This window comes from Anomaloglossus baeobatrachus, chromosome 3 (genome assembly GCF_048569485.1).
Source record: "Anomaloglossus baeobatrachus isolate aAnoBae1 chromosome 3, aAnoBae1.hap1, whole genome shotgun sequence".
Taxonomy (NCBI): domain Eukaryota; kingdom Metazoa; phylum Chordata; class Amphibia; order Anura; family Aromobatidae; genus Anomaloglossus; species Anomaloglossus baeobatrachus.
In genome coordinates this window covers 425,846,559-425,870,781 of record NC_134355.1, presented here as the reverse complement: position 1 = coordinate 425,870,781, position 24,223 = coordinate 425,846,559, and the positions used below count along the sequence as shown (strand labels likewise).

Sequence of the window (24,223 nt, the reverse complement as noted above, 5' to 3'; positions counted from 1 at the left end):
TTTCCGAGCACCTTAAGCTTTTCATCCTGAGTGAGCCAGGCATTTCTATTACATCAGCTTTCTCATTCCATGACTCAGTCTATGGATAAATGGTCTGCTAAGTTTCTAGAGGTTTTGCAGTCCAGACCGGCCCTTACACAGGCCCCGGGCACTGCGGGATCACCCCCTGGCACCTCTCGGTCTGCGACTAAGCGTGTTCCTGGTGTGGCCTCTAGTTTATTACGTGCAGGACTCCGGCACGGACCGCAGTCCCAGACCAGCTAAGCGGGCTCGCTTAGAATCTTCCCCGACTTCATCACGCAGTTCGGGGTCTCAGCTTGAGGATTCTCTAGAGGAGGAGGCGGAGGTCGCAGCTCAGGACTCTGACCCTGATGTTGCTCTCAATCTGGATACACCTGAAGGGGACGCCATAGTAAATGACCTTATAGCGTCCATCAACCAGGTGCTAGATCTGTCTCCCCCAACTCCGCCTACAGAGGATTCGGCTTCACAACAGGAGAAACACCAGTTTAGGTTTCCTAAACGTACCCAGAGTGCTTTCTTCGATCACTCTAACTTTAGAGATGCTGTCCAGAAGCACAGGGCTTTCCCGGACAAGCGATTTCCTAAACGCCTTAATGACACACGTTACCCCTTCCCCGCTGACGTGGTTAAGGGTTGGGCTCAGTGTCCCAAGGTGGATCCTCCAGTGTCTAGACTGGCGGCTAGATCCGTAGTAGCAGTGGCTGACGGTGCATCGCTCAAGGATGCCACGGACAGGCAGATAGAGCTCCTACTGAAATCCATCTATGAAGCCATAGGCGCGTCTTTCGCCCCAGCCTTTGCAGCTGTGTGGGCACTCCAGGCTATCTCAGCGTGTCTGTCTGAGATTAATGCGGTCACCCGTACCACTGCGCCACAAGTAACATCTTTGACTTCTCAGGCGTCAGTATTTGCATCCTACGCCATGAATGCTGTCCTGGACTCGGCTAGCCGTACAGGGGTAGCATCCGCCAATTCTGTGGCAGTCCGCAGAGCCATGTGGCTACGCGAATGGAAGGCAGACTCTGCTTCCAAAAAGTTCTTGACCGGTCTGCCTTTTTCTGGCGACCGACTGTTTGGCGAGCGATTGGATGAAATTATTAAGCAATCCAAGGGAAAGGACTCGTCCTTACCCCAACCCAAACCAAACAGACCTCAGCAACGGAAAGTTCAAGCGAGGTTTCGGTCCTTTCGGCCCTCAGCCAGATCCCAACCCTCCTCGTCCAACAGGCCACAGAAGAGCCAGAGGAACTCTTCTGCATGGCGTTCTAAGTCACGTCCTCCAAAGACCACCGGAGGCACCGTCTCCAAGGCGGCCTCCTCATGACTTTCGGCCGCCCCAAACCGCATCCTCGGTCGGTGGCAGGCTCTCCCGCTTTTGCGACGCCTGGTGGCCACATGTCCAAGACCGATGGGTGAGAGACATTCTGTCTCACGGTTACAGGATAGAGTTCAGCTCTCGTCCTCCGACTCATTTTTTCAGAACATCTCCGCCCCCCGAGCGGACCGTTGCGCTTTTTCAGGCGGTGGACACTCTGAAAACAGAAGGAGTGGTGATCCCCGTTCCCCTTCAGGAACGCGGTCGCGGTTTTTACTCCAATCTGTTCGTGGTGCCAAAAAAGGACGGCTCATTCCGTCCCGTTTTGGACCTCAAATTGCTCAACAGACATGTGACAACCAGGCGGTTTCGCATGGAATCCCTCCGATCTGTCATCGCTTCGATGTCCCAAGGAGACTTCCTAGCATCAATCGACATCAAAGATGCCTATCTCCATGTGCCGATCGCTCAAGAGCATCAACGCTTCCTGTGTTTCGCCATCGGGGACGAACACCTTCAGTTTGTGGCACTGCCTTTCGGCCTGGCGACAGCCCCACGGGTCTTCACCAAGGTCATGGCATCCGTCGTAGCGATCCTACACTCTCAGGGCCACTCGGTGATCCCTTACCTAGACGATCTCCTAGTCAAGGCACCCTCACGGGTGGCTTGTCAACACAGTCTGACCGTTGCTCTGGAGACTCTCCAGAGGTTCGGGTGGATCATCAATTTTCCAAAGTCAAAATTGTCTCCGACCCAGTCACTGACGTACCTCGGGATGGAGTTTCATACTCTCTCAGCGATGGTCAAGCTGCCGCTGGACAAACAGCGGTCGCTGCAGACAGGGGTGCAATCCCTTCTTCGGGCCCAGTCGCACCCCTTGAGGCGCCTCATGCACTTCCTGGGGAAGATGGTGGCAGCAATGGAGGCAGTTCCATTTGCGCAATTTCATCTGCGTCCTCTCCAATGGGACATTCTCCGCAAATGGGACAAGAGGCCGACGTCCTTAGACAGGAACGTCTCTCTGTCTCTGGAAGCCAAGACCTCGCTTCAGTGGTGGCTTCTCCCCACTTCTCTGTCGAAAGGAAAATCCTTTCTGCCCCCATCCTGGGCTGTGGTCACGACGGACGCGAGCCTGTCAGGATGGGGAGCGGTTTTTCTCCACCACAAGGCTCAGGGAACCTGGACTCCGACAGAGTCCTCCCTTCAGATCAATGTTCTGGAGATAAGGGCAGTGTATCTAGCCCTCAAGGCGTTCCATCGGTGGCTCGAGGGCAGGCAGATCCGCATACAGTCGGACAACGCCACGGCGGTTGCGTACATCAACCACCAGGGCGGCACTCGCAGTCGTCAAGCCTTCCAAGAAGTCCGGCGGATTCTGCTGTGGGCGGAGGCCACAGCCTCCACCATCTCCGCGGTTCACATTCCGGGCGTAGAAAACTGGGAAGCAGACTTCCTCAGTCGCCAGGGCATGGACGCGGGGGAATGGTCTCTCCACCCGGACGTGTTTCAAGAGATCTGTTGCCGCTGGGGAACGCCGGACGTCGATCTCATGGCGTCTCGGCACAACAACAAGGTCCCGGCATTCATGGCACGGTCTCAGGACCACAGAGCTCTGGCGGCGGACGCCTTAGTTCAGGATTGGTCGCAGTTTCAACTGCCTTATGTATTCCCTCCTCTGGCAATGCTGCCCAGAGTGTTGCGCAAGATCAGGTCCGACTGCCGCCGCGCCATCCTCGTTGCTCCAGATTGGCCGAGGCGGTCGTGGTACCCGGATCTGTGGCATCTCACGGTGGGGCAACCGTGGGCGCTCCCAGACCGACCAGACTTGCTATCTCAAGGGCCATTTTTCCATCTGAATTCTGCGGCCCTCAACCTGACTGTGTGGCCATTGAGTCCTGGCTCTTAGCGTCCTCAGGGTTGTCTCAAGATGTCATTGCCACTATGAGACAGGCCAGGAAACCAACGTCAGCCAAGATCTATCACAGAACTTGGAGGATCTTCTTAGCCTGGTGCTCTGAGAGGGGGTTCACCCCCTGGCCGTTTGCCTTACCCAGGTTTCTTTCCTTCCTTCAATCGGGATTGGACAAGCTGCGTCCGGTCCCGGACTTTCTCCCTAAGGTGGTGTCCACTTTTCATCTCAATCAGGATATCTCCTTACCTTCATTTTGCCCTCATCCAATTCACCAATGTGAAAAGGATTTGCATTTGTTAGATCTAGTGAGAGCACTCCGGATCTACGTGTCTCGCACGGCGCCACTGCGCCGCTCTGATGCGCTCTTTGTCCTTGTCGCTGGCCAGCGTAAGGGGTCGCAGGCTTCCAAGTCAACCTTGGCTCGGTGGATCAAGGAACCGATTTTTGAAGCCTACCGTTCTTCTGGGCTTCCGATTCCTTCAGGGCTGAAAGCCCATTCTACCAGAGCCGTGGGTGCGTCCTGGGCATTGCAGCACCAGGCTACGGCTCAGCAGGTGTGTCAGGCGGCTACCTGGTCGAGTCTGCACACTTTCACGAAACACTATCAGGTGCATGCCTATGCTTCGGCAGATGCCAGCCTAGGTAGGCGAGTCCTTCAGGCGGCGGTTGCCCACCTGTAAGAGGGCGCCGTTGTTTCGGCTCTTTTTATCGAGGTATTCTTTTACCCACCCAGGGACTGCTTTTGGACGTCCCAATTGTCTGGGTCTCCCAATGGAGCGACAAAGAAGAAGGGAATTTTGTTTACTTACCGTAAATTCCTTTTCTTCTAGCTCCTATTGGGAGACCCAGCACCCGCCCCTGTTCCCTTCGGGCTGTTTGTTCTTTTGTGTACACATGTTGTTCATGTTGAATTGTTCTTTTGGTTCATGGTTTCAGTTCTCCGAACATCCTTCGGATTGAATTTACCTTAGACCAATTTATAAGTTTCCTCCTTCCTGCTTTGGCACCAAAACTGATGGGCCCGTGATGCACAGGAGGGTGTATAGGCAGAGGGGAGGGGTTACACTTTTTAAAGTGTAATACCTTGTGTGGCCTCCGGAGGCAGTAGCTATACACCCAATTGTCTGGGTCTCCCAATAGGAGCTAGAAGAAAAGGAATTTACGGTAAGTAAACAAAATTCCCTTCTTTCTGAAAGAGGACACCATCTTTAGCACTTTTATTTTTTAAAACATTCTTAATTTACAGCATTTGTTTTTCAAATGCTTGCCTAAAACTTTAGAAAAGTACTATGCACCAAACACCCTCTGTGTAAATACAGTCTAAGAATGAGTCTAAAGGGTGCTTTACACGCTGCGACATCGCTAACGATATATCGTCGGGGTCACGTCGTTAGTGACGCATCTCCGGAGCCTTTAGCGACATCGCAGCGTGTGACACCAAGGAGCGACGATCAACGATCGCAAAAACGTGAAAAATCTTTGCTCTTTGACACGTCGCTCCTTTTATCGTTAGTGGTGCAGGCCGCTGGTTGTTCGTCGTTCCTGCGGCAGTACACATCGCTATGTGTGATACCGCAGGAACGAGGACATCTCCTGACCTGCATTCACCGGCAATGAGAAAGATAGGAGGTGGGCGGCATGTTCCTGATGCTCATCTCCGCCCCTCCTCTGCTATTGGATGGCTGCCGTGTGACGTCGCTGTGACGCCGCACGAGCCGCCCCCCTTAGAAAGGAGACAGATCGCCGGCCAGAGCGACGTCGCAGGGAAGGTAAGTCCGTGTGACGGGTGTTAGCGATGTTGTGCGCCACGGGCAGCGATTTGTCATGACGCACAACCGACGGGGGTGGGTACGCTCGCTAGCGAAATCGGTACCAATATCGCAGCGTGTAAAGCGCCCTTTAGGTCTTGATTCCACTTGCGATTAACATAGCAGACAGAACATCGGATTGCACTCTCACCTGTGGAAAACTATGGGGCAGTGTCTATCTGCGATTGATTTCTCATGCCATATCGGCATGAGAAATTAATCGCAGAATGCTGCATTTGGCAGTGAGTCTCAGCTTATACGCACCCATACAAGTGTATAGGTGCGTGTGAAACATTGTACTGAACACGCATGTCATCCGACCACAGTGTGATGTACACAGAGACAGGCAGCAGAGGAGACGGGGAGAAAGTGCTCCCTCCGTCTCCTCCGCAGTTGTAATCCGATCACAAGATCTGATCACAGTCGCATGACCCTCGACTCACACTGGCAGCAGAGTGTCATTAGCATATTGCTTCCGATGCTCTCGCATCTGAAGCTATGCGCAAGTTGAACCGAGGCTTTATGGACCCTTTCAATGTAAGACCATCATGAATGAGTGTAGTAAACCATGCTCATTTCTCGATTATATTGCCATGTAAACAAGATTCTGATCACCCCATTTATAAGCAAAGCCCTCGTTCATCTGGTAAAATAATCTTTTGCGCAGAGTAAAAGATCATTGTTCTCAGTGGTGCATCACCCACTGTACACAGAGCTCACATTGCCGAGAACCATGGCAGCCTATGTGCCTCAAGCAATGTAGTATAGAGATCACAGTGCACATCATTGGCTTTGGTTTGCCTATGTAAATAGGCAGTCAAACGATCGTCAATTGGTAGAGGTTTACCGATTGGCAGTCGCATCCTGCCGCCAGTTGGTGCATGTAAATGGATCTTTATTGCACTGTATTCAAAGCCCCCCTCATTTGCTACCAATTTGCATTCTTACATGTAAATAATGTATTTGTAGTCTGTGTTTTATACATATATCGGAGAATTTGTATGTGAAAGTTAAAGAATAACTGAGATAACTGGCGCTTGTAGCTCTTAATTGAAGCAAATCTCATAGTCAGTGCTAGCTGTTCTAATCTTTGCCTTTTATTCTGTTCTATACCACACAGCTGAAGAAAGCATTAGACTCTGTCACCGCAAAATCAACGGAGCTCTCGAGGACAAACCAAGAATTGAGAAACAGGGAGTCAATGCTTGAGAAAGAGACTTTACACCAAAAGGAACTTATTCGCAACCTGAAAATACAGCTGAAATCTCACATAGAGGGCAAAGGGGTCAAACCGCAAAATGAAAAAATAGAAGTAAGTTACATGCTTATACTTTATGTACTGTCTATGGAATAGTAAGAAAAAAAAGAAGTATAAAATCAGCCAGAAGAATAGCTGCAGGAATATAAATATTCACGCTATTCTCTGTATGCATGTTCCTTGCTCGCATACGCTACTTAGCAAGTTCTACAATGCTTTACACAAGGTTCACCCGGCACTGCAGGACTCTTTGCTTAAACTGACCTGCACTTTATCAGCTCTTTTTTTTTTTTTAAGAGGATGTCTAGAAAACCATATTACATATCTACATATATAATCGCCAGTTTCTGTAACCCTATTCTAGCTTGTACTGCGGCTTTCGCTGTATTTAATTATTTATTTCACTCACTTAGCGCTGTTTATTTCACAGCACTTTATAGATGCAATCATCACTGTCCAGGGTGGATTTGATTTAAATCTAACTGATTTAAATCACGATTTAAATCACTAGTCAGTAAAGGCCCCGTCACACTAAGCAACATCGCTAGCAACATCGCTGCTGACGAACAACTTTTGTGACGTTGCTAGCGATGTTGCTGTGTGTGACATCCAGCAACAACCTGGCCCCTGCTGTGAGGTCGTTGGTTGTTGCTGAATGTCCTGGGCCATTTTTTAGTTGTTGCTGTCCTGCTGTGAAGCACAGATCGCTGTGTGTGACAGCGAGACAGCAACAACTAAATGTGCAGGCAGCAGGAGCCGGCTTCTGCGGAGGCTGGTAACCACAGTAAACATCGGGTAACCAAGAAGCCCTGTCCTTGGTTACCCGATATTTACCTTTGTTACCAGCCTCCGCCGCTCTCACTGCCTGTGCTGCCGGCTCCTGCTCTGTGCACATGTAGCTGCAGGACACATCGGGTTAATTAACCCGATGTGTGCTGTAGCTAGGAGAGCAGGGAGCCAGCGCTAAGCATTGTGCGCTGCTCCCTGCTCTGTGCACATGTAGCTGCAGCACACATCGGGTAATTAACCCGATGTGTGCTGTAACTAGGAGAGCAGGGAGCCAACGCTCAGTGTGCGCTGCTCCCTGCTCTCTGCACGTGTAGCTCCGTGCGCTGGTAACCAAGGTAAATATCGGGTTGGTTACCCGATATTTACCTTAGTTACCAAGCGCAGCATCTTCCACGCGGCGCTGGGGGCTGGTCACTGGTTGCTGGTGAGCTCACCAGCAACTCGTGTAGCCACGCTCCAGCGATCCCTGCCAGGTCAGTTTGCTGGTGGGATCGCTGGAGCGTCGCAGTGTGACATCTCACCAGCAACCTCCTAGCAACTTACCAGCGATCCCTATCGTTGTTGGGATCGCTGGTAAGTTGCTTAGTGTGACTGGACCTTAAGGCTTGATTTAAATCAGTGATTTAAATCAAAGTTTCTACCTAAACTAGTTCTTGCTACTTTAACATGCAAGTAGATGAAGATTTTTAGAATCACTTTTTATATTACTTTTTTCTCCCCAGTTTAATGGGTTAATCATTCATATTTGGACACCACTGTTCTGTTGTACTTAGGAAGGAGAAAAATAATCCTGACCTTAATAACAATTTAAATAGATTTATTCAACTGAAACAATAACAACATTACAGCATAAGTTATTTGCTTAAATAAACATCCATGTTTGTTAACTAATTTGGCTAAACAAAATATATATATATTTTAAGAAACTTAGACTGTCAGCCCAGCCGACATATGAAAAACTTAAATACTACTGTCCCTGCTGTCCTCTGTAGCTCACTTGTCGTCATCTTCATCATCATCTTCTTCTTTGTTCCTGTTCATAATCTGGCAAAGAAAAACAAGCTTTCCTGCTTTATTGGGTCACAACCAATTTCTCAATTTAGAATGAATGAGTCCAAAGGAAGAGAATATTCTTTGAACGCCTGCAGAAGAAGCTACTGCTGTTAAAAGTGAAATCATTACTTGAACAGTCTCTAAATCCAAGCGCTTAAGTGACTTCCACCAGTTTACTGGTGTGACCTTCCTTAAAATATCTTCAGCAAACATATATTTCTTGAATGGTTCCCCCTTAGCTCTGAAGTTTATTATAGTTGGCATTAAAGATGGATGATTGCTGGATACCCATGTCATATCTAACTCCTCTTCCTCAGCACTTAGGTTTTGACCCTGATATTGGATATTGACAATATTTGCCAAAAAATGAGCTGGAGTCAGTGCTTGTCCCATTCGTTTGTTTACTGCTTGTAGTTTAATTCTGTCCATGTGTAGTTCTGTTTTTAAGTGTTCACTCAGTTCCTTACAAATTTCAACAGCATCCGCAATAAAACAGCTATTTTTCTGTATTTTGTTTAAAGCTTGAGAGATGGGTTTCAGGAAGCTCAGCATATGTTCAACATTTCTCTTAACCCCAATGTTGAGGATTTTGGCCGTGACAGTGCCATCTATTTTATCTCGATTTTCTTCACAAAGTGTCATCAGAATAGGCCAGTTTTTGATATACTGCTCAAAACAGTCCACCACAGAGTTCCATCCAACATCTTGTGGGAGCGTTAGCTTGGTTCCACCCATCCTTTTCAGAGCTGCTGCAGCAAAATGATTATTACGGAAGTATTTATCAATTTCAACAACATTAGCCTTTATTTCTGGAACACTTAAGTCTTTGGCTAAGAGGTGCAGCAAATGAGCACTGCAATAATATGTTATTAGCAGCTTTGTATTCCCTCCCTGCTCTTCTAAATCTCTTCTCATCTTGGATACGTTTGCAGCATTGTCAGTGACCAAACTGCGTACTAGACATTTGAATTTTTGGTCACATGTCATTATAGCTTTTACTGCCACTTCTTGTAAGTATTCTGCTGTGTGTGCATTTCCTGACGTATCAGTTGTTTGTGCAAGGAAGACTTTACCTTCTTCTGTTGTTATACATGCACATACAATAGGATCATTGTGGACATTACTCCACCCATCAATACTTAGGTTAACAATTTTACCCTCCAGAGCTGTTGCACATTGCTCCATTTCTCTGTCATACACTTGATCCAGCAGTTTCCCTGCAACATCAGCTCTGCTGGGTGGACTGTATCCTGGTCTCAGTGACTGAACCATATTAATGAAATGTGGGTTCTCAGTCAGACAGAAAGAAGAGTTTGTTGCATAAATAAACTGGGCAATTTTTTCATCAATCAACTCTTTTTCTAATCTGCTAGTTCTTATCACAAACCTATCTATGGTGGTTCCAGGAGGTAAAGGTTTTTTCTTCCTCTTGGGTGATGGTGATATGTGGCTGTGGGTGTCTGATGATGATGCTGCTGCTAATGAAGCACTATCCTGGATGGATAACTCTGAAACTGTAGAACAGGATGATGGTGATCTTGGAGGTGGATAGTTTCCAGAATCCATGAATTCCCCTAAACAAAAAAAGTCAATGCTGTTATTTCTTTTTCGCTCCTAATTGGGAGACCCAGACAATTGGGTGTATAGCTACTGCCTCCGGAGGCCGCACAAAGTACTACACTTAAAAGTGTAAGGCCCTTCCCCTTCTGGCTATACACCCCCCCGTAGGAGCACGGGTCCCTCAGTTTTTGCTTTGTGCGAAGGAGGTCAGACACGCACGCATAGCTCCACTATTTAGTCAGCAGCAGCTGCTGACTATGTCGGATGGAAGAAAAGAGGGCCCATACAGGGCCCCCAGCATGCTCCCTTCTCACCCCACTTTCTGTCGGTGGTGCTTGTTAAGGTTGAGGTACCCATTGCGGGTACGGAGGCTGGAGCCCACATGCTGATTCCTTCCCCATCCCCATTAGGGCTCTGGGCGAAGTGGGATTTTACCGGTCTCCAGGCACTGAGACCGTGCTCCATCCACAGCCCCTGGAGAAGCCGCTGGATATGGAGCTGAGTATCGTCAGGGACATGGCCCTGCTCCGTCAAGGTACTCTGTGTCCCCGTGCATACGCGCGCACACCGCAGCATTGCTGGGTGTGTTAGTGCGCCGGGGACAATAGCGCTGCTGCGCTTTTGCCATTTCCTCACTTCAGCTTAGCTGAGTGGGTAGACTCAGGGAGAACGGTCGCGCCGGCCGCTGGGACTGCGACGCGGCTGGGACTTGTGGTGCGCCGGGGACTTCCGCGCTGACCGTGCATATATCACGGCCGCGCTTATTACTACAGTCCCCGGCTTTTGCGGCCTAGTTCGTTCGTTCCCGCCTCCGCACCTGCCAGTCAGGAGGAGGGCGGGACGCTGTACAGAGCATCAGCGCTGAGGGCTGGAGTCTTTTTTACATACTCCAGCCCTCACACCAGGCACAGTAGGACGCAGTTTCCCGCACTTTGTTTGTGGCACGCCCACGGTCCGCCCCTCTTCACTGAACGCCGGCAGCCATTCCTGCCTGCACGCTGAGCTGCAGAGGGGAGACGGGGAGACCCAGACACGGGATTCTACGGCCTCATACCCGCTGTTCAGCGGGCGGTAAGCAGCCCTCAAGGGCTCACCCCCACTTGTGCCGTTTGTATACTGAGTATTTTGTGTTTGCAAATACTTTGTACTGTACGGTCGCTGGTGATTCTCGGCTATATACCCTCCTAGATTACAAGGAGGCAACAGCATGTCGTCCGCAAAACGCAAGGGTGCTAAGGCACAGACATTATATGCTGCCTGTACCGCATGTGGGGCTGCTCTACCGGCAGGTTCCACTGACCCCCATTGTGTGCAGTGCTCGGCCCCTGTGCAACTTGCACAGCCGGGGCCTCTGCTGGACGTGACCCAGAGTGTACCACCTGTGAATGCTGTCCAGGTGACAGGAACGGAGTTTGCAGCTTTTGCTGACAGATTGTCTATGACCATGTCAAAGATTCTTGAAACATTGCAGTCTAGACCAGTAACTCAGACCATGGACACTGTGGCATCATTGCTCCCTGGTCCCCCTCAGCTGGAACACTTCCAAGCTCCGGGGGTGTCACATGCACCCCAGGGTGACGATTCTGACTCAGACAACAGTCCCAGACAACCTAAGCGGGCTCGTTATGAGGGGTCCTCAACTTCGTCTCACTGGTCAGGATCCCAGTGGGACGAATCTATGGGTGATGAGGCGGATGTAACTGATCAAGATTCTGATCCTGGGACCGCTCTCAATCTGGATACACCGGATGGTGACGCCATAGTGAATGATCTTATAGCGTCCATCAATAGGATGTTAGATATTTCCCCGCCAGCTCTTCCTGCGGAGGAGGCAGCTTCACAGCACGAGAAATTCCATTTCAGATATCCCAAGCGTAAATTAAGCAATTTTCTGGACCACTCTGACTTTAGAGATGCAATCCAGAAACACCACGCTTATCCTGAGAAGCGGTTTTCTAAACGGCTTAAAGATACACGCTATCCTTTTCCCCCTGACGTGGTCAAGGGTTGGACCCAGTGTCCCAAGGTGGACCCTCCAATCTCCAGGCTTGCAGCTAGATCTTTAGTTGCAGTAGAAGATGGAGCGGCACTTAAAGATGCCACTGACAGGCAGATGGAGCTCTGGCTGAAATCCATCTATGAAGCTATTGGAGCGTCGTTGGCGCCAGCTTTTGCAGCCGTATGGGCACTCCAAGCCATTTCAGCTGGGCTTATACAAGTCGACTCGGTCACACGTACATCTGCCCCGCAGGTGGCACCATTGACCTCTCAAATGTCTGCATTCGCGTCTTACGCGATTAATGCTGTCCTGGACTCTACGAGCCGTACGGCGGTGGAGTCAGCCAACTCCGTGGTTTTGCGCAGAGCCCTGTGGTTGAGAGAATGGAAGGCAGATTCTGCTTCCAAGAAGTGCTTAACCAGTTTGCCTTTTTCTCGCGACCGATTGTTTGGGGAGCGTTTGGATGAAATCATTAAACACTCCAAGGGTAAGGACTCATCCTTACCTCAACACAGACAAAACAAGCCCCAACAAAGGAGGGGTCAGTCTGGTTTTCGGTCCTTTCGAGGCTCAAGCAGGTCCCAATTCTCCTCGTCCAAAAGGACTCAAAAGGATCAGAGAGGCTCAGATTCTTGGCGGACTCAGTCACGCCCAAAAAAGACAGCAGGAAGAACCGTTACCAAGACGGCTTCCTCATGACTTTCAGCCTCCTCTCTCCGCATCCTCGGTCGGTGGCAGGCTCTCCCGCTTTGGCGACATTTGGCTGTCACAGGTCAAGGACCGTTGGGTGAAGGACATTCTGTCTCACGGGTACAGGATAGAGTTCAGCTCTCGTCCTCCAACTCGTTTCTTCAGAACTTCCCCACCGCCCGACCGAGCCGATGCTCTGCTGCAGGCGGTGGCCGCTCTAAAGGCGGAAGGAGTGGTGACTTCCGTTCCTCTTCAGGAACAAGGTCACGGTTTTTACTCCAATCTGTTTGTGGTGCCAAAGAAGGACGGGTCCTTTCGGCCCGTCCTGGATCTAAAGTTGCTCAACAAACACGTAAAAACCAGGAGGTTCCGGATGGAATCTCTACTCTCCGTCATAGCCTCAATGTCTCAAGGAGATTTCTTAGCATCAATAGACATCAAAGATGCTTATCTTCACGTGCCGATTGCGCCAGAGCATCAGCGTTTTCTACGCTTCGTTATAGAAAGCGAACACCTGCAGTTCGTAGCGTTACCTTTCGGGCTGGCAACAGCCCCTCGGGTCTTCACCAAGGTCATGGCAGCAGTAGTAGCTGTCCTGCACTCGCAGGGTCACTCCGTGATCCCGTATTTGGACGATCTACTTATAAAGGCACCCTCTCAAGAGGCATGCCAACACAGTCTGGACGTGGCACTGAAGACTCTCCAGAGTTTCGGGTGGATTATCAACTTTTCAAAGTCAAATCTAACCCCGACCCAATCACTAACATATCTTGGCATGGAGTTTCATACTCTCTCAGCGATAGTGAAGCTTCCACTGGACAAGCAGTGCTCTCTGCAGACAGGGGTGCAATCTCTCCTGCAGAACCAGTCCCACTCCTTGAGGCGCCTCATGCATTTCCTAGGGAAGATGGTGGCAGCAATGGAAGCAGTCCCTTTCGCGCAGTTTCATCTGCGCCCTCTACAATGGGACATTCTCCGCCAATGGGACGGGAAGTCGACGTCCCTCGACAGGGATGTCTCCCTCTCTCAGGCAGCCAAGGACTCTCTCCGATGGTGGCTTCTTCCCACCTCATTGTCAAAAGGAAAGTCGTTCCTACCCCCATCCTGGGCGGTGGTCACGACAGATGCGAGCCTATCAGGGTGGGGAGCAGTGTTTCTTCACCACAGGGCTCAGGGTACGTGGACTCAGAGAGAGTCCACCCTTCAGATCAATGTTCTGGAAATCAGAGCAGTCTATCTGGCTCTGCGAGCCTTCCAACAGTGGCTGGAGGGCAAGCAGATCCGGATTCAGTCGGACAATTCCACAGCGGTGGCGTACATCAACCACCAAGGGGGAACACGCAGTCGGCAAGCCTTTCAAGAAGTCCAGCGGATTCTGACGTGGGTGGAAAACACAGCATCCACCATATCCGCAGTTCACATCCCAGGCGTGGAAAACTGGGAAGCAGACTTTCTCAGTCGCCAGGGCATGGACGCAGGGGAATGGTCCCTTCACCCGGACGTGTTTCAGGAGATCTGTCGCCGCTGGGGGATGCCGGACGTCGACCTGATGGCGTCACGGCACAACAACAAGGTCCCGGTTTTCATGGCACGGTCTCACGATCACCGAGCTCTGGCGGCAGACGCCTTAGTTCAGGATTGGTCGCAGTTCCGACTACCTTATGTGTTTCCACCTCTGGCATTGTTGCCCAGAGTGCTCCGCAAAATCAGGTCCGACTGCCGTTGCGCCATTCTCGTCGCTCCAGACTGGCCGAGGAGGTCGTGGTACCCGGATCTGTGGCATCTTACGGTAGGACAACCGTGGGCGCTACCAGGCCGTCCAGACTTGCTGTCTCAAGGGCCGTTTTTCCATCTGAATTCTGCGGCCCTGAACCTGACTGTGTGGTCATTGAGTCCTGGATCCTAGGGGCCTCAGGTTTATCTCATGATGTTGTTGCCACCATGAGACAGGCTAGGAAACCATCCTCCGCCAAGATCTACCACAGAACGTGGAAGATATTCTTATCTTGGTGCTCCGCTCAGGGAGTTTCTCCCTGGCCATTTGCATTGCCTATTTTTCTTTCCTTCCTGCAGTCTGGGTTGGAAAAGGGTTTGTCGCTTAGCTCCCTTAAAGGACAAGTCTCTGCGCTATCCGTATTCTTTCAGAAGCGCCTGGCGCGACTTCCTAAGGTACGCACGTTCCTGCAAGGGGTTTGTCATATCGTTCCCCCTTACAAGCGGCCATTGGAACCCTGGGATCTGAACAAGGTTCTAATTGCTCTCCAGAAGCCACCTTTCGAGCCTATGAAGGAGATTTGCTTTTCTGGTGGCGGTCACGTCTCTTCGGAGAGTGTCAGAGCTGGCGGCGTTATCTTGCAAATCTCCCTTCCTGGTGTTTCACCAAGACAAGGTAGTACTGCGTCCAATTCCAGAGTTTCTTCCCAAGGTGGTATCTTACTTTCATCTCAATCAGGATATCACTTTACCATCTTTGTGTCCGCATCCAGTTCACCAATTTGAAAAGGGTTTGCATCTGTTGGACCTGGTGAGAGCACTCAGGATCTACATTTCACGCACGGCGCCTCTGCGCCGTTCGGATGCACTCTTTATCCTGGTCGCTGGTCAGCATAAAGGGTCGCAAGCTTCCAAATCCACCCTTGCGCGGTGGATCAAGGAACCAATTCTTCACGCCTACCGTTCTGCTGGGCTTCCGACTCCTTCTGGACTGAAGGCCCATTCTACCAGAGCCGTGGGTGCGTCCTGGGCATTACGGCATCAGGCTACGGCTCAGCAGGTGTGCCAGGCGGCTACCTGGTCGAGTCTGCACACTTTTACCAAGCATTATCAGGTGCATACCTACGCTTCGGCGGATGCCAGCCTAGGTAGACAAGTCCTGCAGGCGGCGGTGGCCCACCTGTAAGAAAGGGCTGCCTGACAGCCCGATCACGAGGTATTCTTTTACCCACCCAGGGACTGCTTTTGGACGTCCCAATTGTCTGGGTCTCCCAATTAGGAGCGAAAAAGAAGAAGGGAATTTTGTTTACTTACCGTAAATTCCTTTTCTTCTAGCTCCAATTGGGAGACCCAGCACCCGCCCTGTTTTTTCTTAGGGTATTTGTTTTTCGGGTGCACATGTTGTTCATGTTGATAAGTTACGTTCTCCGATATTGTTATCGGATTGAATTTGTTTTTGAAACAGTTATTGGCTTTCCTCCTTCTTGCTTTTGCACTAAAACTGAGGGACCCGTGCTCCCACGGGGGGGTGTATAGCCAGAAGGGGAGGGGCCTTACACTTTTAAGTGTAGTACTTTGTGCGGCCTCCGGAGGCAGTAGCTATACACCCAATTGTCTGGGTCTCCCAATTGGAGCTAGAAGAAAAGGAATTTACGGTAAGTAAACAAAATTCCCTTCTTTATTGTTTATTATACAATTTCTGCTTATTGTACACAACACATCACTGCCCCTGCCCCAAAAGGAATATTTGTTTTTCTTCATAACTGTACCAAATGACAGTAACATGCAGTAATAATAAGAAATATAATTTTTCTCACACATGACAGTTCAGTCTTTAGAAATAGGATTCAATAAAAATGTTTACCAACCTGAAGATCCTGCCTGTTCAGAAGTGTTTCTTTGGTCATCGTCATCACCGCACTTCTCATGATGTTGCCTCATTCGCGCCACCAGGCCTTGCATCTCTTTGTTGCATCGTTTGCATTTTGCACACATGCCTGCCTTACCGATAGGCGAAGGAGCTTCATTAAAATATTCCCAAACTGAGTCTCTTTTACGGCCTGCTGCCATTATAAGGAAAGAATGTAATAAACCTCAGATCGTACACACAAACAGATCCAGACTTATCTGTCTGTGGCTATGCTGCAGTATTGTGCTCAAAGTTTCACTTTCATTTTCTTGTCTGCTTGCCCTTCCTCCTCCTCACACTTAGATTCACATTCTTCTTGTGTTGTGCAGATCTATTCCACTCCAAACAATCAGAAACATATTGTCTAACTTCTTGGACTTGGCACTGAAGGGGGTTGATTCTGTATTCATAGGTTTGTAGAACAATAGGATTAAGGTCTTTTTCTCAACTCTGTTCATGTTGTAATATTTTTGCCGTGAAGAAGAGGCTGGGACCTCTGCGGAGTCAAATTCAGTTTTGAGAACTGCGTAAGTAAAGCGAGCGTCTGTGATAATATAGGAGAGAAACTGCCCACTAATCCTACAGAAACCTCTGGAAGAGCATGGCATTGTGAATGTTACACATATACAGCCTTTATTCTACTGAGTTAAACAACTCCGCTTTATCTCATGATGGAAGAACCTTTGGATGGTAACATATTTTCCTCAAAAAGCAGTTTATTGAAAAACATCCGATTTAAATCAATAAAATCCGATTGTTTTTTAAAAAAAACATTGATTTTTATCCACCCTGTCACTGTCTCTATTGGGGCTCACAAGCTAAATTCCCTATCAGTATGTCCTTGGAGTGTGGGAGGAAACTGGAGACCCCGGAGGAAATCCACGCAAACATGGGGAGAACAACCTCACTCCATGCAGATGTTGTCCTTGGTGGGATTGTGGTTGTACTAGTAAGGCTACCAAAACGATAATGTCCTAACTAGTGGAAGTGCTGATGGTTGGGCCCTCACTGCTCACACATTCACAGCAAATCCTAGGAATATGCCAGCTATGGTATGTAATTTCTTAGATCCCATCTGCACTAGAGATGAGCGAACCGGTCCCGGTTCGGCTCGAGGTCGGTTCGCCGAACGGAGGTCCCGTTCGAGTTCGGTTCGTCGAACGTTCGACGAACCGAACTCGAACCGCATAGGAAACAATGGCAGGCATTCACAAACACATAAAAACACCTAGAAAACGCCCTCAAAGGTGTCCAAAAGGTGACAAACAACTCACAACACAGCACAAACACATGGGAAAGTGACAAGGACATATACTCATGCGAAAACAAAAGAGCTGCACAAGGAAAAAGAGGAGGACACACAGATATGAGTATATGCAAGGAAACATCGATGCCATTATTGTGCAACTTGAGCCCTGCTCATTTTAGGCTTCCAATCTGGATAAATTGCCTGAGCTCGCCACGTACGCCTTGGGGATCTTGTCGTGTCCTGCAGCCAGCGTTCTCTCGGAACCTGTCTTCAGTGCTGCTGGGGGTCTGCTGGCAGATAAGCACACGTGTCTGTCCACTGACAATGTGGACATTGCTCTCAGAGGACTTTTCTTCCCCTGGGTCAGCCAGGGGAGGTGAAAGGCACGCGTATTTTTGAGAGTGCTTCATGCAAAGCATCTGTTTCATTTTGAAAAGGGGGATCAAGTGATGCCAGTCAAGTGGGGTGTGTGTGGCCCAATTAGTGGAAACGAGGGAGTCTGTGGTTGGAGTCCCCTCGCTTATGATAAAAGAACCAAGATGAACAAGTCATGGCTCTTAGAGGACTTTTCTTCCCCTGGGTCATCCAGGGGAGGCGAAAGGCACGCGTATTTTTGAGAGTGCTTCATGCAAAGCATCTGTTTCATTTTGAAAAGGGGGATCAAGTGATGCCAGTCAAGTGGGGTGTGTGTGGCCCAATTAGTGGAAACGAGGGAGACTGTGGTTGGAGTCCCCTCGCTGTGTTTCCGAAAAGAACCAAGATGAACAAGTCATGGCTCTCAGAGGACTTTTCTTCCCCTGGGTCAGCCAGGGGACGGGAAAGGCACGCGTATTTTTGAGAGTGCTTCATGCAAAGCATGTTTTTCTTTTTCAAAAGGGGGGTCAACTGATGCCAGTCAAGTGGGGTGTGTGTGGCCCAATTAGTGGCAACGAGGGAGACTGTGGTTGGAGTCCCCTCGCTATGTTTTACATGATTTTCGAAGGGCATGACATGCCTAAGAGGTTGAGTTTCATCATCTGCAACTTGTTGGCAACAGAAAGGCTGCCTTTACACCCTTTTGAGACCGAGGATTTTCGAGACCTTATGCCCATTGCAGTGCCCCAAGAGCCGATGGCCAGTCGTCACTCCTTCTCCAAGAAAGGCGTGCCCGCGCTACCACAGTAGGTCGAACTCAACCTCACCAATTCCTTGAGAAACTCTGTGTGTGACAGGGTGCATTTCAACACAGATACTTGGACCAGTAAGCATGGACAGGGGAGTTACATGTTGCTGACTGGGCACTGGGTAACTATGGTGAGAGATGGATAAGGGTTTGCTGTACAAGTCTTGCCATCCCCACGACTTGTGTGTCAATCCTTCCTCTGTATGTACAAGTTCCTCCACTGCTTCTGCCTCCTCAACCTCGTGTGGGTCCTCCACCTCGGCCCAAACCCTGTGTGGTCAGGCCACCCTTCCCTGTAACTGCGCCCAAGGAATCCCACACACCTCCTTACTATGCTGGCAGCAGAGCTCAAGGCCATCAGGCGGTCAAATGTTTACTTTGAAATGTAGGGGAAATGTGAGACACCGCTGAGTAATTGTGGACGGTTAGCTCTGGAGAGTGAGACCGAGTTTCATCAATGGTTGTCTACAGTCAACCAGCAGTCAGGGAAGGTCGGGTGCGACAATGATGCAAACCAGTCTGCGACCCTTCTTCAGGGCAATGTGACACGCGTGCCTTGTATGGCTCACGTGTTGAACCTGGTTGTCCAGCAATTTTTAAAATACCATCCCGGCCTACGTGGCCTTGTGCAGCGGGCACGCTGCTGTGTGCTCACTTTCATCCTTCGCACCCAGCAGCTCAACAACTGTCATCGTTCTGGAAGTCTTAGGGTCTGACGGTTAAACGCCGGAAATGCGATGTTCCGACACGCAGGAATTGGAATCTGCACATGTTGCAGCGTGTGTGGCAGCACCGCAGAGCCCTGCTGAAATACGGTATGACGTATACCCTGGGCTAACTTGATCCAGAGGTGGTGCAGATCACGCTGCTGGAGTGGTGTCAGATCAAGGACCTATGCACCCTTCTACACAGTTTCCAAATGTCGACGAAGATGTTTAGCACTGGCAATGCCATTCTCAGCGTGACAATTCTGGTCATCTACATGATGGAGCACACTGTAAGCATTATTCGGAGTCAGGTATTGGTCCAAGAGGAAGGTGAGGAAGTACAGGAGGAGTCATATGCAGAAGGGATAATAAGATCTACAAGGTCCATACGGTAAGCGGCACCTAGGCAGCAGTTATGGTGGGGGATAGGGATTAACAAGGGCGCATAGTATCAGCAAAAATTGTTGAGGAAGGTGCAGGAGCCATGAAGAAATGGAGGACGAACTTGCGATGGGCATGGAAGACTCAGCAGATGAGTGAGAGCTTGCTCACATTTCGGTTGTGCGAGGTTGGGGGGAGAGGGCAGAGGAAGGAGGCACGATTCTCACCTCTCTGCCACCAACACACCAAGGACTTGGTCCTCCTGGATGCACAAGACACATGAGCATCTTCTTGCTGCACTACCTACAACATGACCCTCGGATTGTAGGAATTCGAAGTAATGCTAACTACTGGGTTGCCACACTGTTAGATCCCCGGTACAAGACAAAATTTGGCGAAATAATTCCTGCCATATAAAGGGACGCACGTGTACAGGAGTATCTTCAGAAGGTGTTACGCAATCTTCGATCTGTTTTTCCACTAAACATCAGTGCTGCACAGAGTGAATCTCAACGGTTTGTCATGGATAGGAGGAAATGGTCTTTTACTTGTCCACATCTGAGGGACCGAGGGCTGGCTGTTGTGCTGAGATGCCATTGAGTACGGTGTCCCTGCAGAGTTGCACTTTTGGTCATATACAAAATGAGTTGAAAAAGGACAGATGCGGGTGAAAAGGGGAACAGGTGTGTTGGAAAGGGGAAAAAAGTTTTGGTCCGTGGGTTTGGTGGTTAAGCAAAAGTAACATTTGATGAAGAAACACCATCTGTTACGGTGGGACTGGCAGATTTGGATAAGGTGGTATATACTATGTTACCGCTATATAACGAAAATTAATAAGAAAAGAAAGAGAAAGGTATATATCCCCATCAGCAGTCAGTGTCCACCGTGCTCCCAGATGGAAAAGGAGAGGTTGGCAACTGGAAGGTTCGGTGGAGGATACAGAGCTGTGTGGCTATGAAACTAATAGTAGCCTGAACCAAGTTAGACGCCACTTGGATCTTGAGACTGGGAGCCCTGTTAGCGTAACAGGGTCCACACGCCCACCCAGCCCAGGAACTCCCTGTTAACATCACAGGGGCCATTCAGGACGCTGACCGTGTGCATTGGGGCCACACCTGTGAACAGCAGGCGCATCAGCAGCAGCAGGCCTGTTAATGCCACTGGGCTGCACAAGCAGGACTTGTAGGACAGGAGCTGGTCTTAACCATTCTGCATTACCAACTGTGGTGGCGGCCTGCATCGACGCCCTATCCCTGCCTACCTCTGGCCTAAAGCCGCAATGGGTTCAACACATGGAGGTGTGCTCTTTCGGAGCATAATAGAAGACTGCGCACCTCCTTGTTGTCTCCAGCCCCTTTTATAACCTGGGTCCGCCACAAACCAGGGTGGACCACAATGCACCTCCTGGAGACAAAAGCAGAGTGATACGTCATGAGTGGCATAACTAGTGTCCTATTTGGAACCGCAACTTCAATGATGACCTCATGGCTGTCATGACCCAAACACCTCACCAGTCATCGTCTGACCATCAATAATGAGGTGACAAGTCATAGGGGCGGGCCTCTGCAAGCCATTTGGGAGTGGCCTGGCCACATCGTCAGGACACCTGATGCCCTGTGGTCTAAATGGGCCCCCCACATCAGGGGCAGGGCCAAAGAGTTCATTACCGGACCTAGTTTCTGATGCAGTAAGTGCCTGACCATGGTCAGTTGCATGAAATACAGTCTCTGAAAAAAGACTATCAGCTTTAGCATGGTGTCTATGCACAACACAGGACTTAGACCCGGCACGGAGTGCAAGTACCTGTGCAAAGAGGCTTTTCGCACTAAGTGTGGGAGCATGCGCTGTAGCCCGAAATGAAGACTTAGCCTCAGGAATGGCACAGTCAGGCTGAGCATACTCACTAGGCGAAACACTGGAGTTAGGCTGCGGCTGGAGTAAATCGGCACACGCATGCGCACTAACTGCCTCTCCACACTTAGACGTGGAGGAGAAAGCAGCCAGCTGGACAACCCGAGGCACAGGCCTAAATGGCAGCTGATGCCTGGGCGCAACTGAAACCGCAGCAGGCTGCTTGCGTTTAAGGCGTCACCGTTTTGTAACAACAAATAACATCAAAAAGAACAGGTGTACTTCTTCCCATGGATAATCTGATATGATCCCTTTTTTCATGGACACGACCATCGCTAACAAATGTAGATGAGGCCAAATCAGCAGCTGCTTCAATGGATCTGAATTGCTCCATAAAGTGGCCTCTCCTCCACCCCAATTTCAAGATCCCAAATACTCCATTCCTCTGTGGTGTCAATCCAATCGCACTTGCTTCCTAACAGCTCTCAAGTTTCCACCAGCCCTGCTGAGTATGGGGTGACAGAGATGGTTGAGTTTGCATAGCTGTTCAGTCGCACTATAGCCTGGGAATCAGAGGTCTGCTCCAAAGCTGCAATGAGTACAGACAAGGAAGTTATTATTATTTTTATTATTATTGATTTATAGAGCACCATTGATTCCATGGTGCTGTACATGAGAAGGGGGTTACATACAGAATACATATACAAGTAACTATAGACAGACTGGTACAGAGGGAAGAGGGCCCTGCCCTTGCGGGATTACATTCTAAAGGATTTTTGGGAGGAGACAGTAGGAATTGTTTAGGTTGAGCGTCAAGTACGTATGGTGGTGGTGTCATTGAAGGTTATAGTCATTTCTGAACAGATGAGTTTTCAGATTCAGTTTGAAGCTTGCGTGTGTAGCATATAATCTAACGTGTTGAGGTAGCGAGTTCCATGAGACAGGGGAAATGATCTGCGCAGATAGCCTGAAGCTTTGTGACTGGGATCCAGGCCCCGATGAAGAAGGTGCTGTGCCTAATCTACACCCTCATTTCCAAAAATTAAATCCTCCTGGTGGAGACAATGGGGAACATGATGAGGAGCACAGATACCTGATTGGAAGGACAACTTTACTATTCGGTCAGGGCAGGAAGAGGTTGTCTCGGAGGACTCAGGACGAGGGGAATGAAAACACACAGGGTTATTGATGAGGTTGGAGACAACACTTACTGTCAAACCAAAGTCAGCCAGTCGATGAGGTCAGCAGAGGAGGTGGAGGAGGATGCTACTGACGACGAGGTTACGTTGCGTCTTCCTGGCCAGAGACAAAGTACTGGAAGCACGTCAACAACTGAATCCTGGACCACAACTTTGACTCTGAGCAGATGTCGTGTTGGGTATGCAGGTCGCATGGGCTGTAAGCCTTTTCTAGCCTGTGAATTTTTGGACATCGCAAAGGATCACCAAAGTCATGTAATCTGTAAGATTTGTCAACAATCTGTAAGTAGAAGGCAAAAACTCACACTTTTGAGTACTTCCTCCATGAAGTATCACATGGATATGAATTGACAGCGTGAAGGTGTATTGCTCAGCTTTAGCAACTGTCAACGCAATATGCTTATTTGCCGTTCATTGCATGCATTGTTGCAGACTACACACAAGGGGCTGCTGTTTTTTTGGATCTGCCTTTGGTCACTATAGCAATATAAAATTGCTCTTCGGGTGTGGACTTGGAGATGCTGTCTATGAACAGAAGGAAAAGCTAAAGGTGTGTGTTACAGCAAGGAGCCACCGCGGAAACACTTCGTTCAATTGTGAGGGGAGTTGTGTTGTACTTTGATGATGAGCACTGTAACGTCAGTGAGCAGCATCCTGTGCCACAGACCAACATTCTTACGGTGCTGTCTATACTGTTTACCGTGAGAGGAGCGTAAAGTCTGTATTTCTGGCAACTGGAGATCACAGTACCCGGGTACGGTAGGCTGTGCCCAGACAATAATGCGGGCACGCAACACTTTGTTTTATTAGCAAAACACATATCTGTTCTGGGTAGGCCGACTATATAGACAATAAGACTTGCTGCCTCTGCACTGTCAAATTGTCACGTACAGTTTAAATCATAGAGGGACAGCAACACATGTTTGCATTGACTGTTGCTTTTCGAGATTTCCATGACTGTGTTGCAGAGCTGTGTGGTTTGCATTCACACTGTTATCATCTGCATTATCTGTGAGGCTTCAGCTAACAAGGGTATTCAGGGGGGGTCATGTGTTTTGTCTATGTTTAGGTAGATAACTTGTAAGCTCTTGTGATGCGCCACTGGTAAGTCGTGTTCGCACACACACACACGCACAAACACACAATTACTGCTACACAGAGGGATTAGCAGGTAGTAGGCAACAGAATAGATTGTTCAATTATTTTAATTGTATGCATGGTTCTTATTGTTTGTTTTGGTAAAGTTAAACAATCATTTATCAACCCAACTGCCTAGAGTCCTTTTCCTTTTGCCTGGTTTTGCTGCATACTGGGGAGCCCACCCTGTACACGACTTAAAATGAAGCATAAGTCGCAATGTGAATTTCACTGTGCTACAATGCGGCCTAGCGTGCCTGTGCAACCACCGCCTGCCCCATCAAGTGCATCTGCGTGCTCTTCATCCTCTGTGACTGTGGGGACAGCAGTCACACATGGTTTTTCACACTGAACTTCCACTCCTTAACCCGCAACAGGGAGTGTGATTGGCAGGTCATCACTTGTGTTGGAAGTGGAAACAGAACGTATTGTTGAGTTGTCAGACATTGAGAGAACCATCATTGGATGCAGGCTACATTATATCCACGCCTGCACCTTCGTCACAGA

General features: G+C 49.3%; 1 protein-coding gene across 6 annotated transcripts in view; it reads left to right on the top strand.

Annotated features, from left to right (window-relative positions):
* The window catches only part of CCDC150 (coiled-coil domain containing 150), a 209,808-nt gene that overhangs the window by 170,232 nt on the left and 15,353 nt on the right, over positions 1-24,223 (top strand). For all 6 annotated transcript variants that reach the window (XM_075340359.1, XM_075340362.1, XM_075340361.1 and 3 more), the window contains one exon: positions 6,180-6,371. In XM_075340359.1, coding sequence (XP_075196474.1) covers positions 6,180-6,371 — 192 coding nt within the window. The remainder of the gene's footprint in view (positions 1-6,179; positions 6,372-24,223) is intronic.